The 15,998-nt window shown below is 41.4% G+C and overlaps 1 protein-coding gene across 1 annotated transcript in view; it reads left to right on the top strand.

Annotated features, from left to right (window-relative positions):
* Positions 1-15,998, top strand: part of LOC115474995 (carcinoembryonic antigen-related cell adhesion molecule 5-like) — a 38,238-nt gene that overhangs the window by 21,792 nt on the left and 448 nt on the right. Inside the window, exons 4-5 of the mRNA XM_030210736.1 lie at positions 3,717-3,998; positions 12,188-12,319. Coding sequence (XP_030066596.1) covers positions 3,717-3,998; positions 12,188-12,319 — 414 coding nt within the window. The remainder of the gene's footprint in view (positions 1-3,716; positions 3,999-12,187; positions 12,320-15,998) is intronic.

Raw genomic sequence — 15,998 nt, 5'->3', positions numbered from 1 at the left:
TAATGGACTCACCAGGCACAAGGGCAGTAGTTCTGCAATAATGGAGATCTTACCTTTGAACATTCAATCTAGTGATGCAGTGATAACATCTACACTCAACAAGATACAAGCTGATGTTGGTGTGATCCATGTGGAGCTGAAGGTAGTTGGTCAAATCCAGCATGCCAAGCAGAGGATCTCCATAAATGGAGCATGATTTGGGAGATCTCAAGATGGATTCAGCAAGCACCAAAAAGGCCTTGCAACAGAGAAAGAGAAGGGGAGAGAATGAAGTAAAGAGAGAACAACAACAGGTTCAATCTAATCTCGAATGCAGCTATCCTCCTGCAACAAATAAACAAATAAATAAATAAACCCAACAACACGAAGAATCAGTTCTTGGCTAATATAAAGTTTCCAGTAAATGTTAAACCTAAAAGTATTTAAAAAACAAAGAAATATAAATGTATCCTTCTCTGAAATAATGCTTGGAGAGTCTGGATAGATAAAACTCTGGCTGTAGAAAGATTACAGTACACTGGATCTTGTTAAGCATCATGAGAAAAACGATTGAAAGTGTATTAACTTTTTTTTAGTTCCAATATTTTTTATTGTGTTTTATAAATGATAACAAATGGCTAAAATAAAGCAATTAGCCAGCTTAACAAGTTAACAGTAACAAGCATCAGCATACATGTTACTTGAAAGTGTATTAACTGACTCAATTTGTATTCAGAAAACTTTAAGCTGTAATAAAACAACTACACAGATTAATTTGTTTGATATATTTAATTGAATGAGTATATAGAGAACTAGTTAATTCATTAGATTTGATTTTTTCCCCTAAATTATTTAGCTTATTTTCTCCAAATAATTTTATAATTGTTTGGATGAGGTTAGTGGTTTTGTTAACTCTTGCCTTAAAAAAAAAAAATCCCACTTGAGGTAGAGAGGCACAACTACATGAAGAGACATTTGTAGAGTGGGGGGTTTCCCTTTAAAGCTGCAATATTATAAAATATGCTAATTTACATGGGAACTTAAATAATCTAGACACGGGCATTTACTCCTACTGTTAAGCAATCTAGACATGATTTCTGCCACTTATGCTAGTTTGTTACCTGTGGGGTTCTTTTCACTAAGCTGCAGTAAGCATTTGTGTATTCTTAATGCAACTTTAAATGGCTTAGTGCAACATTAACACGGCCATTAATAAAATAGAAAACTGCCCATTTTCTGGCTTTGTAAAAATGGACTTACAGTTTAAAGATTATGCAGAACATATATGTTATAATTAAATAAATACATTTTTGCACCACAGCTTAGTAAAAGGACCCCTTTGTGTCCTTACAAAATACTTTCTAAGGAGGTGCCTATTTGCCTTCTTAAAGTAGGCATTTCCTTTTAAAGGGGTCCTTCAGGGGATCCAAGATGGCGCTGGATTGAAACTGTTACTCCAGACGCGTCTCCGCAACTTACCAAGTTTGAGCCGAGAAAGGCAGCCGGATTCCCTTTGTCATGGGGAAATGGCGCGGCAAAGTGAGGGAGGCTCCTGTTACCCCTGCTGGTGCCGTCTTATCGAGGCAGATGACCTTGGAAAGCTGCGGCGTATCGCTGGGACCCCGGGCTACATCTTCTCCTGCTACCCGACCGGTTTTTAGTAACTCGGCCAGCAGTGTAGACGGGGCTTCCTTGAGCCCCGACGTCCGCGCAGCGCCACCACAACCAGGAAGTGCCCGAGAGGCTAGTGATTCGAGAGCCCCGGAGCCCGAAGTGGAAAGGACCCTCGAAGAAAGGAGCCCAGCCGAACGTGAAGGAAGTGAAGGAAACCTGGTAGGACAGGGGTTTAAAAACTTTTCTTTAGTAATGAAAGAGAATTTACAGCGGATTTCCAACACTCCCCTTCCTGAGTTTAATATCGTAGCGGTGAAACCAGCTGTAGTGACTGTTGAATCACTTTGGGATCTAACTTTCTCAATGCATTCTTCTCTTCAGTTAGTAATGCAAAAAAACGCTGCGGAGATTAAGATATTGTCGGAAGCCCTGTCAGCTCAGGAGCAAATTAACGCCCAACAGTTGTCTGAAATAAAAGTATTTGACAGTAAAATTACAAATCTGGAGAACTTGAATAAAGTCACAATTAAGGACAGTAATTTCGTTAAAAGGAAATTGGAATATATTGAAAATCAGCAGAGGAGACTTAATTTGAGGCTTGTCAATTTCCCCAGATCTCCTGTTATTTCTGCGGTTGAAATGGTTAAAAGATATTTGAGAGAGGTTCTGGGGATGCCGGGCGAAGCTCTACCACCCATTACGAGAGTGATATATCTTCAGACTTTAATACCATCTAAAACTGGAGGAGAACAGGCGGTTATGGATGGAGGACTGAACCTAACATCCTTTTTGGAATCCTCTCTAGAAGTTGTTACACAAAGGACAACAGCGGTGGTGACTTTTGCACTTGAGATAGATAGGGAGATGGTGTTAAAGTTATTCTTTAAACATATGGACTCGATGTTTTTTGGAGCCAAAATTAGAATTTTTCCAGACTTAGCTAAAGAAACCCAAGCTAGGCGCAGAGCCTTTTTGGCCCTGCGTCAAAGAGTATTAAATTTAGGGGCAACATTTACTCTTAAATTTCCTTGTATTTGTCGTTTTACTTATTTACAAAATAATTACCAATTTTCTGATCCAAAACAACTCGAGGACTTTATTAGTGCTAGAGAAGCTGAGAATGTTATTGTTAAAATTTAGATTTCCATGCGGACACTGTATGGTAGATTGAGAAAGTACCCGGAGCATGTAACAATTTTGTTATTATTTTCCTTTATGTATTATAGTATATCTTGGATCCATTTAAGTATTTCCAATATAGTGGTCGATGTATAAGTTAAAAATATTCCTATTATTGAGACAAGTAGCTGTATCAATAATGTGACTAGTTCCTTTACTTTCTTTTTTTTCTTTGTTACTGAATGCTTCTATGAGAAGATATGTAATTTTGAAACTACAAATAAATAAATAAAGGGGTCCTTCAAGCTGTGGTAAAAGGGGCCCTGTGGTGGCATCAGTGTGTGGATTTGCCATGTGGCGAGACCCCCCTTTACCGCAGTGGGTAAAGGCATATTTCTTTAAAAAAAAAAAAAAAGGAAATAGCTGTGAGGTAAGTTAAACACTTTAACTTACCTCATAGCTATTTCCTTGCTGTGCTTCCATTTCCTGAGGGAGCTCTTAGCACTTTCTATTAGGAGGGAGAGCTCCCACACTAACCCGGCAGTAACCATGCCATTTGCTACCCGATTATTGCTGGGTAAGCCCCCAGCGCTAAAAAAATTAAACTATTTTTTGTGCGCCAGAAATGGCGTGCAGCACACACTGGAACTACAACAGGGTTTCTGCGGTAAGGTCAATTTGCCACACATCATTGCTGCGGTAGACCTACTGTGGCTTCATAAAAGGGGCCTCAAAGTTACCCTGAAAATGGCTAATTTTAATAAAACATTCAATTGAATGGCCTCTGTTTTTGTGATAATACTAGAAAATTACTATCCTCATAACACATTTGTAAAAACCTTTAAAAGATGGATGTGTCTTTGTTCTAGAAGCCTACAAATGTGGTAGTTAATAATGGTAAAAATAATCTTTGCAGGAGTATCCATTAAGCTGTTCTCCTGTGGCTGTTGTTCTTACAATTCTTATTACTTGCTAACTGGATAAGTATCTTTTGTGCTTTCCAGTACCTGTTTCCAATGTGCATGTGACCATGAACCCTTCTTGTCCTTCTCTGGGAGAAAATGTCACTCTGCATTGTACTAAGATGATGGGAAGCACTGTTGACTATTCCTGGCACAAGTGTAACCAGCTCGTACCAGATAGGAATGGCACCAGCCTGTCACAGGACAATGCTTACCTGACCCTCATCAACGTGCGAGAGTCTGATGTGGGAAACTACAGATGTGTTGTCCAGAACAAAGTCAGCCAAGAACACCAAGACATTGCCCTACAGCTGTGCACTGCAGGTAACGTTAGAATTTACTGCAGGGAATAGGTGCTATTTTTATTTAGACATGAGCAAGGAAAGTATTTAGAAGTAGAAATGAGAGGGAGCACAACAATGGCTAAGTTCAGCAGTACCAATGGCATAATCATCTGACACAGGATCCAGCCTATCAGAACTGAATAAACAGTGCATAGCTGCCCATGTTCTTACTTCCTTTTCTTTATATGTCCTTAATTATCTGGATATTACTGCTGAATATAGCCACTTGCTAATCAGATATTTTCCAGCTTTGCCCAGACTGCACACCTGGATCACCCTGGCACTATCCAAATAGAACCAGTGACTGGCCTCAGTCAGTGTGTTATGGTCCTACCATGACTCCTGGGTCGCGGTCCCTGACGGAGGCTAATGCTCCATATTCCCCGCCAGCATGACATTCTCTCCTCTCTGGGCGTAGACATGCGCTATAGCCCAGAGCACAGGACTCTCAGCAGGAGTCACGGGGGGGGGGGGGGGGTGCAAAAGGATGATGTCATGCCCCGAGAGGTACTTAGTCCCACCCAAACCTAACATCATGGACTTTGCATCTGCACACTCCTGGCTTTTCCTTGTTCATGAAGACACTCCGGTCTCATGCCTTGTTCCGGAAACCACTTCTGAGAATGCTCCTGGCTTTGCCTTGTTCGTGAAGACGTGGTCTCTTGCTTTGTTCCTGAAGCCATTCCTGAGAACAATCCTGGCTTGTGCTGGGTTCCTGTGATGCTTTCTAGCTTCTGTGTGAATGGGTTTCCGAGACGCTTTCCATCTTCTGTGTAAGTGGGTTCCTGAGATGCTTTCCAGTTTCTGTGTAAGTAGGTTCCTGAGGCCCTGCCTGCTCCAGAGGGTATCTTACCCTCAGATGCTATGCTCGGTTTTGTTCCTGGATTGCTGACTCTGGTCCTTGTTCTTGAGGTGCTACCATCTTGTTTCTGAGTGAGCACCTACTCCTGAGGCACCACCGTCTTGTTCCTGAGAGTGCACCTGTTCCTGAGGCGGTTCAGCTTTGTTCCGAGGTAGAAGCATTTGTTTCCTTTGGCAGCTTACCTGGTACTCTGTCTGTCTGACTGTGGCCCAATGGCTCACTACTTGGATCACAACACAGTGGCATCTATCTAATGTTGCTACCAAGAGAAATGCTTTTAAATTCAGGCTGAAGACTTTTTGCTTTTCTGGTGATCTTTTTGGAGAGTTCCTTTTTCCAAAAATAGTTTCAGCAGTGTAAGTCCTGAGAATTATTTTGGATAAAGCCAAAGACAACTGGCGAAATTTGCCCTGGCCAAACCATCTTCTGAAGAAAAGGATGCCGCCACTTTTGTAGAGAAGGCTAGACGAATTTCATATTTAATATAAACAGTGTATTTACAATTTTTCTGCATAGCTCAATGGGCTATTGCAGGAAGCATTTCTTGATAAGCAATATACAAGCCAGAATGAATGATTAAAACAAAGCAATGTAAAGCAAAGAAATCAGAATGCTATATGCAGAGAGAGAAATCTATATACAGACAAAGACAAATTCAAAATGCTTACTTATTTCTTTGTTCCCACTTTCCTTATAATCTTCTCCTGATATCACGTGCTTGCAGGCTGTACCATACCATAAATCCTACAGCAGAACATATGCTGCATCTGGTTCCCATTATCCACAGACTTTCTGGAGCCTGCCTTTGGCTAATGTGGGCCCCATCATGTCCCAGGAGGTTTTAGTGTTGAAACAGCTAGCTCTGCATGTTTTTTTGAAGCATTCCACTCCAATTTTTTATGCTTTTATTCAACATTTTTATGCTTTTATTCAACATCCTCCCTTTTGAGGACTGATTGTTTCAGGCCTCAAACATCTGTTTTAGCTCCAGTCTGTTTCCTTTCCTCCCTTCTAAATCTCCTCCCCCTTGTTATTTATGATATGCTGTGCCTGCAAGCTCTGTCTTTTCATCATCTTTATCATACATCTTTCAATCTGTTGACATATTAAAGTTCTATTCATTCTGGATTTCAGTTACCATTATCATTTTAAAAGCATCCTGGCACATCTTTGCAAACATGCTAATACATGTTGCATTAAACAGATTCAATTGTACTAGGGTACAAAATTTATATCTCTTGAGGTATATAATTTATAGGACAGTGAGCTTCATCACAGGGAAGTGCACTGTCATTCATTCTTACTTTTCATTAGCTGATGTGGCATTAAAAATTACACAAATTAAAAGCATAATATTCATTGAATCAGTTGTTACAACATTCTGCGTGTAAGTGCACTTTATCGGGGGAATGTGTTCAGTTGTCATACTATTAATCAAACACCAACATGATGTCTGTGGATACTTGTCCGTAAGCAAGGCTTGCTTATAAATAGTCTCATTTGTCCAATGAAGGTTTTCATCATCTCTTACACAGGTATTATTGGGATCACAGTCATGGTGCCCACTCAATTTTATCATTGTAGTCCCATACATCATAGCTGGCAAGGACAAGGATGTGGGCACATATGATACAATCAGTCAAATTCAACATTTTGGCCACTGTAACAAGTCTATTCTCATATGTGTTCATTGTCCATTAACAAACAACAACATCCCAATACCATCATGTTTCGGGACATGTTTGTTTATTCTTTGTCCATTTCAATATTATTAGTTCGTCGAATATCTGATAAGTGTATCCAAGAAGTATGACCTTCCAGACAGGCAGCGGTCTGAGTAAGGGCCGTGATAGCAAAAGGCCCTACATACACAGGATCCTTCCATGTTTTATGTGTAAAGTTCTTTCGTAGCACTAGGTCACCTACTTTAAAAGCACAAACATCATTAGTAGTTCCTGCCTGTGATACTACATTTGTTCGGATCATATCACTTGTCAGGTTCAACATAGGTTGTAGCTTTTGCCAGTACTGAGCTGTGCTATCAGTACTTGCTGTCTGCATCGGGAAGAAATGACGTCCTGTCTGAATTTGGAATGGGGTCAATTTAGTACGCCCATTAGGTTGGGCCCTTATAACCATCAAAGCTAATGGTAACAAATCAAGCCAGGTATATGGTTTACCTGCTGTTTCCTTGTTTAAAGCCTTCAGTAATACTCTCAATTTAGTTTTTAAAATACCATTGTAGCGTTCCACCAAACCATTGGAGGTGGGGCGATACACTGATACTTTTCTGTGTGTTAAACCCATAATCGTTTCCATTTCTTTCAAAACACTGTTATTAAAATGTGTCCCGTTATCAGAAATTATTCTAGACGGACACCCATGTCTTGGCATAATATGAGTTACCAGGCATTGTACCACTTCATGTGCTGTCTCCCTTTTACATGGAAATGCTTCTACCCACCTTGAAAAAGCATCCACCCAAACTAACAAATACCTTTTTCCCTGCACTGGAACAATCATATCGGTAAAATCAATATACCATTCTTTTGCTGGGCCTTCTGGTATTGGAAGTGTCCCAGGCGATATTTTAGGACCTCTTTTAGGTATGTTAATATTACATACCATGCAATTTTGCACAACCTGTTGAATCAAGTTATCAATTTTTAAAGTCCAAAATCTTTGCTCAAACTGTTGCCTCATTGTTTCCTTATTCCAATGCATGGTTGCATGCCACTCAGCCAATACCTTAATCGCCTGGCTCATTGGCATACAAGGTAATCCTTCTTCTGCATTAAACCATTCACTTCCCAATTTCATACATCCTCTCTTCAACCATTTTTCACTTTCCTGTCCCTCTGGCTGCCACATTTCAATCTTATCTACATTCGTAAGTGGCCCTTCCTGTGTCTGTCTAGTATTATACAAAATCTTTTCACTTTGCTTAACCACCTCCGTTGCTGCTGCATCAGCCATTGCATTACCTAGTGCCTCAAAGGTTGGCCTTTCAGTGTGGGCCGGGGTCCACACAACTGCAGTTTTTCTATCTTCACGTTCCCTTCTTGCCAAAATTTCAAACAGCAATTTCCAATATGTGTAATGTTGTAGATTTTTACCTGCACTGGTTATCATCCCCCTACGCTGCCATTTTAATATATGATACTGTAGTGAACTTGCAACGTAACCACTATCAGTATATATAGTGACATTTTGAGTCATATCAGTGTGTTGTAAGGCCGTAATAACGGCTAAAAGTTCAGCATGCTGTGCAGTATGATCAGGAGGGGTTTTATATTGTACTTGCATTATCTTTCTTAGATTCTCATCTACCTGCACGCAGGCAAAGCCTGCAACAGTCCTTTCACAAGCTCCATCTGTAAACCATATTAACCCATCAGATAAGGGTTCAAAAGTAAGACAGTGAAATGTAGGGATTTCTATAGTATCAATCTCAATCTCTTGATCGACAGGAAAAAGCAGAGCTATCTTATTTCTCTGTTCTTTAGTTAATGGTATTATTCTTATATCTTGTCCTAAAAGTACTGCTTGATATTTTCCAAATCTAGTAGCTGTCAATGCTGTTTGGCTAGGGCTCAACAGCGTTTTAATCGTGTGGTTGGTATGTATTACAATAGGAACAAAAGGCATTTGTGCTCTCCATTTGCCTATTGCTGCCACAATAGCTGTCAGTAACTTTGGTATTTCTTTCATTCCCTTTTCCACATGATTAAAAGAGCCTGACAAAAAAGCTACTGGTGTATTTACTTCATTATTTTGATTAATCATAGCTGCCCAACTATTTCCCATGTCTTTTACCCACAAATGCACAGGTGATTGGATATCTATTACTGCTAACGGTCCTGGAGATAATAAATCCCTCACAATCTTAGCCAGTACCATCTTATCCTGCTCTTCCAATACAATGAGTGTATTCTTTGGTGTAGCTGCGGGCAGTTTCAAATGTTTATACAGTCTCATTACTTTTTGTGTATAATTTGGTATCCATTGTCTGCAGTAATTTAACATTCCCAAAACAGCACGTAACTGGGTAACTGTTTGCGGTACCGGAGTCTCATTTAAAATAGATATAACCTCCGGTATAATTACCTTATGTTCTGCTGAAACATTTTGTCCTAAAAAGGTGACAGTAGACTGAGCTATAATACATTTTTCCCTGTTACATTTATATCCTAACTCTCCTAATAACAAAAATAATTTTCTAGTCCACTCTAGGCATTCTGCTTCAGTCTCAGCAGACAGTAGAATATCATCTACATAGACAAATAATGACACCGTGTCAGGCAAGTGACTCCTGAAATCCTTTAAATCCATCATTAGTTGTTTTGAGAATACCGATGGACTATCAGTAAAGCCTTGAGGCATCCTAGTCCACCTATATGCCTCATTCTGTACTATAAATGACGTCAAATCCCTAGACTCTGGATGAAGAGGTATTGAAAAGAATGCATTAGACAAGTCAATAACAGTGTTATATGCATATATATTCTGGGTATGCAAACGAGTAGCAGGATTTGCACAAATCGGAAATTGATTTCTTGTAATCTCATTTAGCTCTCTTAAATCATGTACTATCCTTACATTGTTTTCCCCTTTCGGGACCGGAAACAATGGGGTATTGTACGGGGATACTGAAGGTTCGATAATACCACATTTCAATAATTTACCAATGTGTTCCAGGGTTTTGGATACTAATTTAGGTCGTATGGGGTAAGGGTCTTGCTTCGGCCCCTTTGCCCCTTCTATTAATTCTATTTTATGGGGTTTTGCATTTATGGCTAGTCCATATGGTGAATCACTTGTACTCCAAATATGTTGTGGTAATTCTTCCATAACCCTTACTTTATTTTCATTATTCAACTGTTGAACCATGGTGAGCAAACTTGGTATTTCTTTATTTCCAAAATCTAAACACAATCCTAATTGAGACAACAAGTCTCTACCACACAAATTTACTGGGCAATCAGGTGCCACTAAGAAGGGTACCACAGCCTCCCTTGAACCGTGCGGTTGGCATTCCAAGCGCACCAGAGTCGGTTCCGTTAGCCTTTTTCTTTGTTCTATCCCCGTAAATCCCACTGTTGTTCTATACTGATTTGAAAGCTTAACTCCCTGCGGTTTTGCACATAACACAGAGGTACTCGCCCCTGTATCTATCAAAAATCTCACAGGAGTTCCATATTTGCCAATTGTCAATGTAATAAAGGGTTCCCTTGTGTCTAATCTGAAAATCATTCCCTCTTCCTGACACGGGTTTGCTTCCAGTCAATAGCATTGGTCTGGAATATTCTGCCAAGTTGGAAAAGCATTTACAGTACCCTGTCTCTGTACTGCAGCTCCTGGTCCCTGTGATTGCATCACCGGCTGCTGTATTGCAGTCTGCAGGGCACTCACAGGCATCCCTATTACTTGTGGCATCAATCCTTGCTGCGTCTGCATTTGTACTTGGGGCATTCCTGCATTCTGATAACATTCTGAAGCATAGTGACCAAATTGCTGACAAATCATATTGTTCAGATGTTATTAAAGATTTTAAATCACCTCTTCTATTAAACCTACACACAGAACTAGCTAGTGACTAATTCAAACCAGATGATCTCTTAACACTGCAGGAATCTCACTTAAAAAAGAGTCAAACAAAGTTAAATTGCAAAAACATTTCACATAGAGAACTAGAACTTATTAATTAAACAGAGTAACACATATTTTAAAATAAACAGAGATCAGAATTCCCTATAAGACAAAGAACTTATTTAAATCTAATCTAAAACAATCTTTTAAAAGGAACAAAACAAATTTCAGTTCTTCCTGACCTTTCTAAATCAAAACCAGATGACATTCCTCAACCTTCAGGCTGAACCCAAGGTTGCTTTTTTTTTCTACATCTGCATTCTAAGCTTTTCTTCTTCTTTTTATTTTGTTGTAAGTATTCCAGGAGAGATAATAATTTTGGACGATCAAATGATCCATCCTGAGACCAGCTCAAAACAGAATCTTTTGCATCACATTTGATCCATTTCTCATGTTTCTCTTCAATCTGTTTTTTTTCTAATGGGAATAATTCTATGACATGCTGCAAAGGGGAGCATTTTTTTTTGAACTATCTAAATCTAAATACATAGCATACACAGGAGGCTTTTCTTTCTTATCTGCCCCTTTCCCTTTCATTTTATTCTGACTATTACAATTTCTCCTATAGAGCCACAATCTACAAAAATATACTAATGCACTTAAACAAAGAAAATATACAAAAAAGAAAACTACAAAGCTAAACAAATACCACTAATACGTCCACAATGTAAGCTTACTCACGCGTCTTCTTATTTCTCTTTTTAGCAAGCCCAGGAGTCGTCACCTGTATGTCCACTTCAATAGTTTGATCACTCCCAAATCCGTGGTACATAGTAATCAGGCGTAAACAACGCTTGCTCTCTCTCAAAATCCTGTAAAAAACTTCATTAACAACAAACACTTAATTTGTTCTTCGTCTCGCCTTCTCTTTTCCGTTTGCGGCCTACTCCTGGCTGGCTCGCCACTTTGAAGAAAAGGATGCCGCCACTTTTGTAGAGAAGGCTAGACGAATTTCATATTTAATATAAACAGTGTATTTACAATTTTTCTGCATAGCTCAATGGGCTATTGCAGGAAGCATTTCTTGATAAGCAATATACAAGCCAGAATGAATGATTAAAACAAAGCAATGTAAAGCAAAGAAATCAGAATGCTATATGCAGAGAGAGAAATCTATATACAGACAAAGACAAATTCAAAATGCTTACTTATTTCTTTGTTCCCACTTTCCTTATAATCTTCTCCTGATATCACGTGCTTGCAGGCTGTACCATACCATAAATCCTACAGCAGAACATATGCTGCATCTGGTTCCCATTATCCACAGACTTTCTGGAGCCTGCCTTTGGCTAATGTGGGCCCCATCATGTCCCAGGAGGTTTTAGTGTTGAAACAGCTAGCTCTGCATGTTTTTTTGAAGCATTCCACTCCAATTTTTTATGCTTTTATTCAACATTTTTATGCTTTTATTCAACACTTCCTTTTTTTATTTATTTATTTTTATGTTACAGACCTGCTAATTGCTACCTTTTCCCAATTTTGCAATGAAAATTCTATCATTAATGTCCATTGTGAGTATTTTCACTAATTTAGCCAACTATTTTTTGAATGAAGCTTTTCCTTTTTTTCACATCCTTCAAAACAAAATTTATAGCATTCATGATCATGTCACTGTTGCAAAATAAAAGCAAGGATTACTTTTTTTCCTCCACCTGCAGAACCATCAAATGAGTGTTCTTCCTCGACCTGCTGCTACTATGGTTATTTTGGGTACCCCGGATACCTTGGGTACATTTGCATTTTCCTCTTCATCTTCAAATTGAACAAAAGGCTGAGAAAGGGAAACTGTGGTAAGCAGCTTCATGTTATTTTTAGGAGACAACAGAATTGTGGCAATTACAGGAAATTGATAATGATGGCATGACTCTAGTCTGCCACATTTCCCTTTCTGGGTTATGCTTCTATCCAAATTTCTAAATTGTCCGACTTATTTTATCCAATCCATTCCCCATATCATTTTGCCCCACTGGCTGTATTGGGAGACTGCTCCATGCATCCACCATGCACAAGGATATACCAGTCTAAAGTTAGGGAAGAGGAGTCCATTTCTTTTTCTTTTTTTTCTACTATTTTTTTATTTTCTTTAACTTTTCCAACATAGTAAAACAACTGCCAGAAATACCCCCTTGACCTCAATTTCTCTCCCCCCTCCCCTCCTAATCATCTCCCAGCCTAAGCCCTCTCCTCCGCCTCATCCATTTCTATTTGTGATCCTGTCTTGGAAAAGGTGATTAGAGCTACCAGAACAAAAAATTAGGTTTCAATGAACCCTGAGAGAGATGCACAGAACTCTGGCGCTGTTCTCTACAGTGCCGGAAACACTGGCTGGAACACCAATTTTCTTTTAGCGACTAATTCTCAACACTAAGGGGCCCTTTTACTAAGCCACATAGGCACGTACGCATGTCCTACGTGCGTCAATTTTGAACTACCGCCCAGCTACCATGTGGCCCGGGTTGTAATTTCATTTTTTACGTGCGTCCATTAAGCGTGCAGGAAATTTTCCGGTGCATGGCACTAACTGGGCAGTAATCAGCATTATACATGCATAGACCATTACCTCCTGATTAACGCGTGAGACTTTACTGCTAGGTCAATGGGTGGTGGTAAGGTCTCAGGCCCAAAATGGACACACGCCAATTTTCATTTTGCCACACGTCCATTTTCAGACAAAAAAAAGGCTTTTTTTGCAGGCGCACTGAAAAATGGACCTGCGCGCGTCCAATACACACATCTACATTTTTTGGCGCACCTTAGTAAAAGGACCCCTAACAGTATGCAAATTATATGCACACTGTTAGTGTTGAGCATTGGTCAGTAAAGGGGTTGGAACCATAGGTGCCGACTCCGTGGGTGCTGTGGGTGCTCGAGCACCCCCAATAATTCACCCACCGGAAGTTCGTTCCCTCCCTCCCTCCTCCCTTCAAGTTCCAGGCCCCCTCCCTCCGAATTTTAAAAGTCATCTATCTTACCTCGTCGGGGTTACAGCGGCAGCAGCGGTAAAAAGTGTGCAGGCTCGGCACTTAGTTCAGTTTTCCCTTCTCTCTCTCTCAGCTCTGGTCCCGCCCTCATTTCCTGTTTCCGCAGTAAACAAGGGGGGGGGGTGCTCCTGATGTGCTTCAGAGTTGTGGCTCAGCCTCCTGTTATACAAACTTCCCCCCTCTTTCCAAACAGCCTTTCTGTGTCCTCACTTTCATGCTTCAGCAGAAATCCTGGGCAGAGAGGACTATAAAATTCACTCTGCCCCAACAGCTAAGGAGCTGTCAGTAGATTTTAGTTGTTAGGGCAGGGGTTTTCCATGCACAGTGTTTCTGTGCATTGCATGGAATTTCTACTAAGCTCATTTTAATACTAGCAAGCTCATTATCTTGGGACTTTTGGTCAGTGCTTCCGTGCATGGTAAAGCAGTGGCCTAAAGCCTTTGTACATTAGCTGCATAATAACATTTCATTCAGACTGGCTAAAACCAATCTAAATGAAACTTTGCAAGCATGGTAACCTTTGAGCATCTAGTCTCATGGATCTATGACATGAAAAAGTATCCATTCACAACACTGAGGATCTACACCTTTAGTCACTTTTTCCCAGAGATGGTCAGATTTTACTTCCAAATGGATTTCGAATTTGGCCTATTTACCTTTACATTTTGTTAGATTTTCACTTCAGAGTCACTGTACTAAATATTGAGCATGGTTCTGATTCACTTTGCCTCTTCTTTATTCATGTTACTGGGTGAGAGATGGGCAGGAGAACTTCAGAAGCACTCTTGCTTAGGGCTGTACCAGATTAGAATTTGATTCAATTCAGCCCCGAATAGTGCCCCAAATGCATTATTTCTAATTATTTAAATACGAATAATCTGGTGCTCTGCTGTGCTAAATCCTACTGAATTAAACACTTGGGGGCAGATGATCAAAAGCCCTGCGCTGTTCCAAACAGTGCTCTAAAAATAGCGCTGGAACAGCGCGGGGCTTTACCGCACCGATGATCAGAGATAATGCATGGAAATTTAAGCAGCACAATTATCTCTGTTCATGGGGTAGAAGTGCGGGCGAATTGTGCCGAGCATGCACTCAGCACAATCCTCCCGCACTTGTTTGACAGGTCTGGGCTGTCAAAATCCCAAACCTGTCAAACACAGGGGCTGGAGATCCATGGCACCACCAGGCCCTGACTACCCCTGCCTCGAGCAAGGCAAAACGGGGGCTGGAGGTCCGGTGGACCTCCGGTCCCCCCAACGATCCTACCCCCCCAGATTCAGGGAGGGCTGGAGATCCAGTGGGTCTCCAGCCACCCCAACCCCCACGAAAATGGTCCCTGCCTGGTGGTCCGGTGGTCCAGTGGCCACCGCCGCCCCCCCCCCCCCCAGCGACAGGGGGGCTGCCCCCCCAACCCAACCCCCAGCATTGGCAAGGGTCCGCTCTGCCATCCGATCTGACGCCCACCCTCCCTCTTTGCCCGCCCCCTACCTTAGTTGGAGGAGGGACACAGCCTGCCTCCCTCCTCTTCCTTCGATGCTGCAAAATGGCGGTGCCCAGCCTTGCCCAGTGCATCCTGTCCCCTGTCGCTGGGGGGGGGGGGGGGTTGCGTCGTTGGGGGGAATGGGGGCCTGCCAGCATGCAAATGCATGCTGGACAGGGCTCACCATTCCTCCCCAATGATCTGCAAACCCTAATGCCAGCTCGGAGCTGGCGTAGGTTTTGCCGCGGCCAGCGACCCAATATTTGGCGCGCTGGTTGCTGATCATTGGGGATGAATGCGTTAAGCGCTGATTAGCATGCATTAGCATGCTACTTGCGCTAAGAGCCCTCAAGTGCATTGTTTCACGCGCTCGAGGGCTCTGATCATGGGGCGGCAGCAAACGTCGGCGCTAGTATGGCGTTAACAGCCTCTAGTGCCGGCGTTTGCTTTTGATCATGAGGGTGTTGATCTCTGATTTCACATTGCTTCTTTTTTAATTTGTTATGTTAAAGCTCAATGCCCATTATTCGTATTCAGCCAAATAATATTTTTCATTACTCGTATTCGGCTGAATATTAAAATGTACAGGGCCCCTTTTACTAAGCCGCGTAGGCGCCTACGCACTCCCAACGTGTGCCAAAATGGGCTTACTGCCCAACTACCATGTGGCTCTTGCAGTAATTTCATTTTTGGCGCACGTCTGGTATGCGCACCAAGTGGCATCTGACACGCGTAGGGCCTTACCGCCCAAATTCTTTACCGCTAGGTCTATTGCTGGTGGTAAGGACAGAGACCCAAAATGGATGCGCAGCAATTTTGATTTTGCCTCACATCCATTTTCGGGAAGGGGGGGGAAGATGTCTTTTTTACATGCGCGCTGAAAAATGATTCTGTGTGTGCCCAAAACCCGCACCTACACTACCGCAAGCCACTTTTCAGTGCGCCTTTGTAAAAGGACACCACAATTCGGTACAGCTGTACTTTTACTACCTGGTTTGTGTTGTTGCT

Source organism: Microcaecilia unicolor, chromosome 7 (assembly GCF_901765095.1).
Source record: "Microcaecilia unicolor chromosome 7, aMicUni1.1, whole genome shotgun sequence".
NCBI classification, from domain to species: Eukaryota; Metazoa; Chordata; class Amphibia; order Gymnophiona; family Siphonopidae; genus Microcaecilia; species Microcaecilia unicolor.
This window is presented reverse-complemented; position numbering and strand designations above follow the sequence as displayed.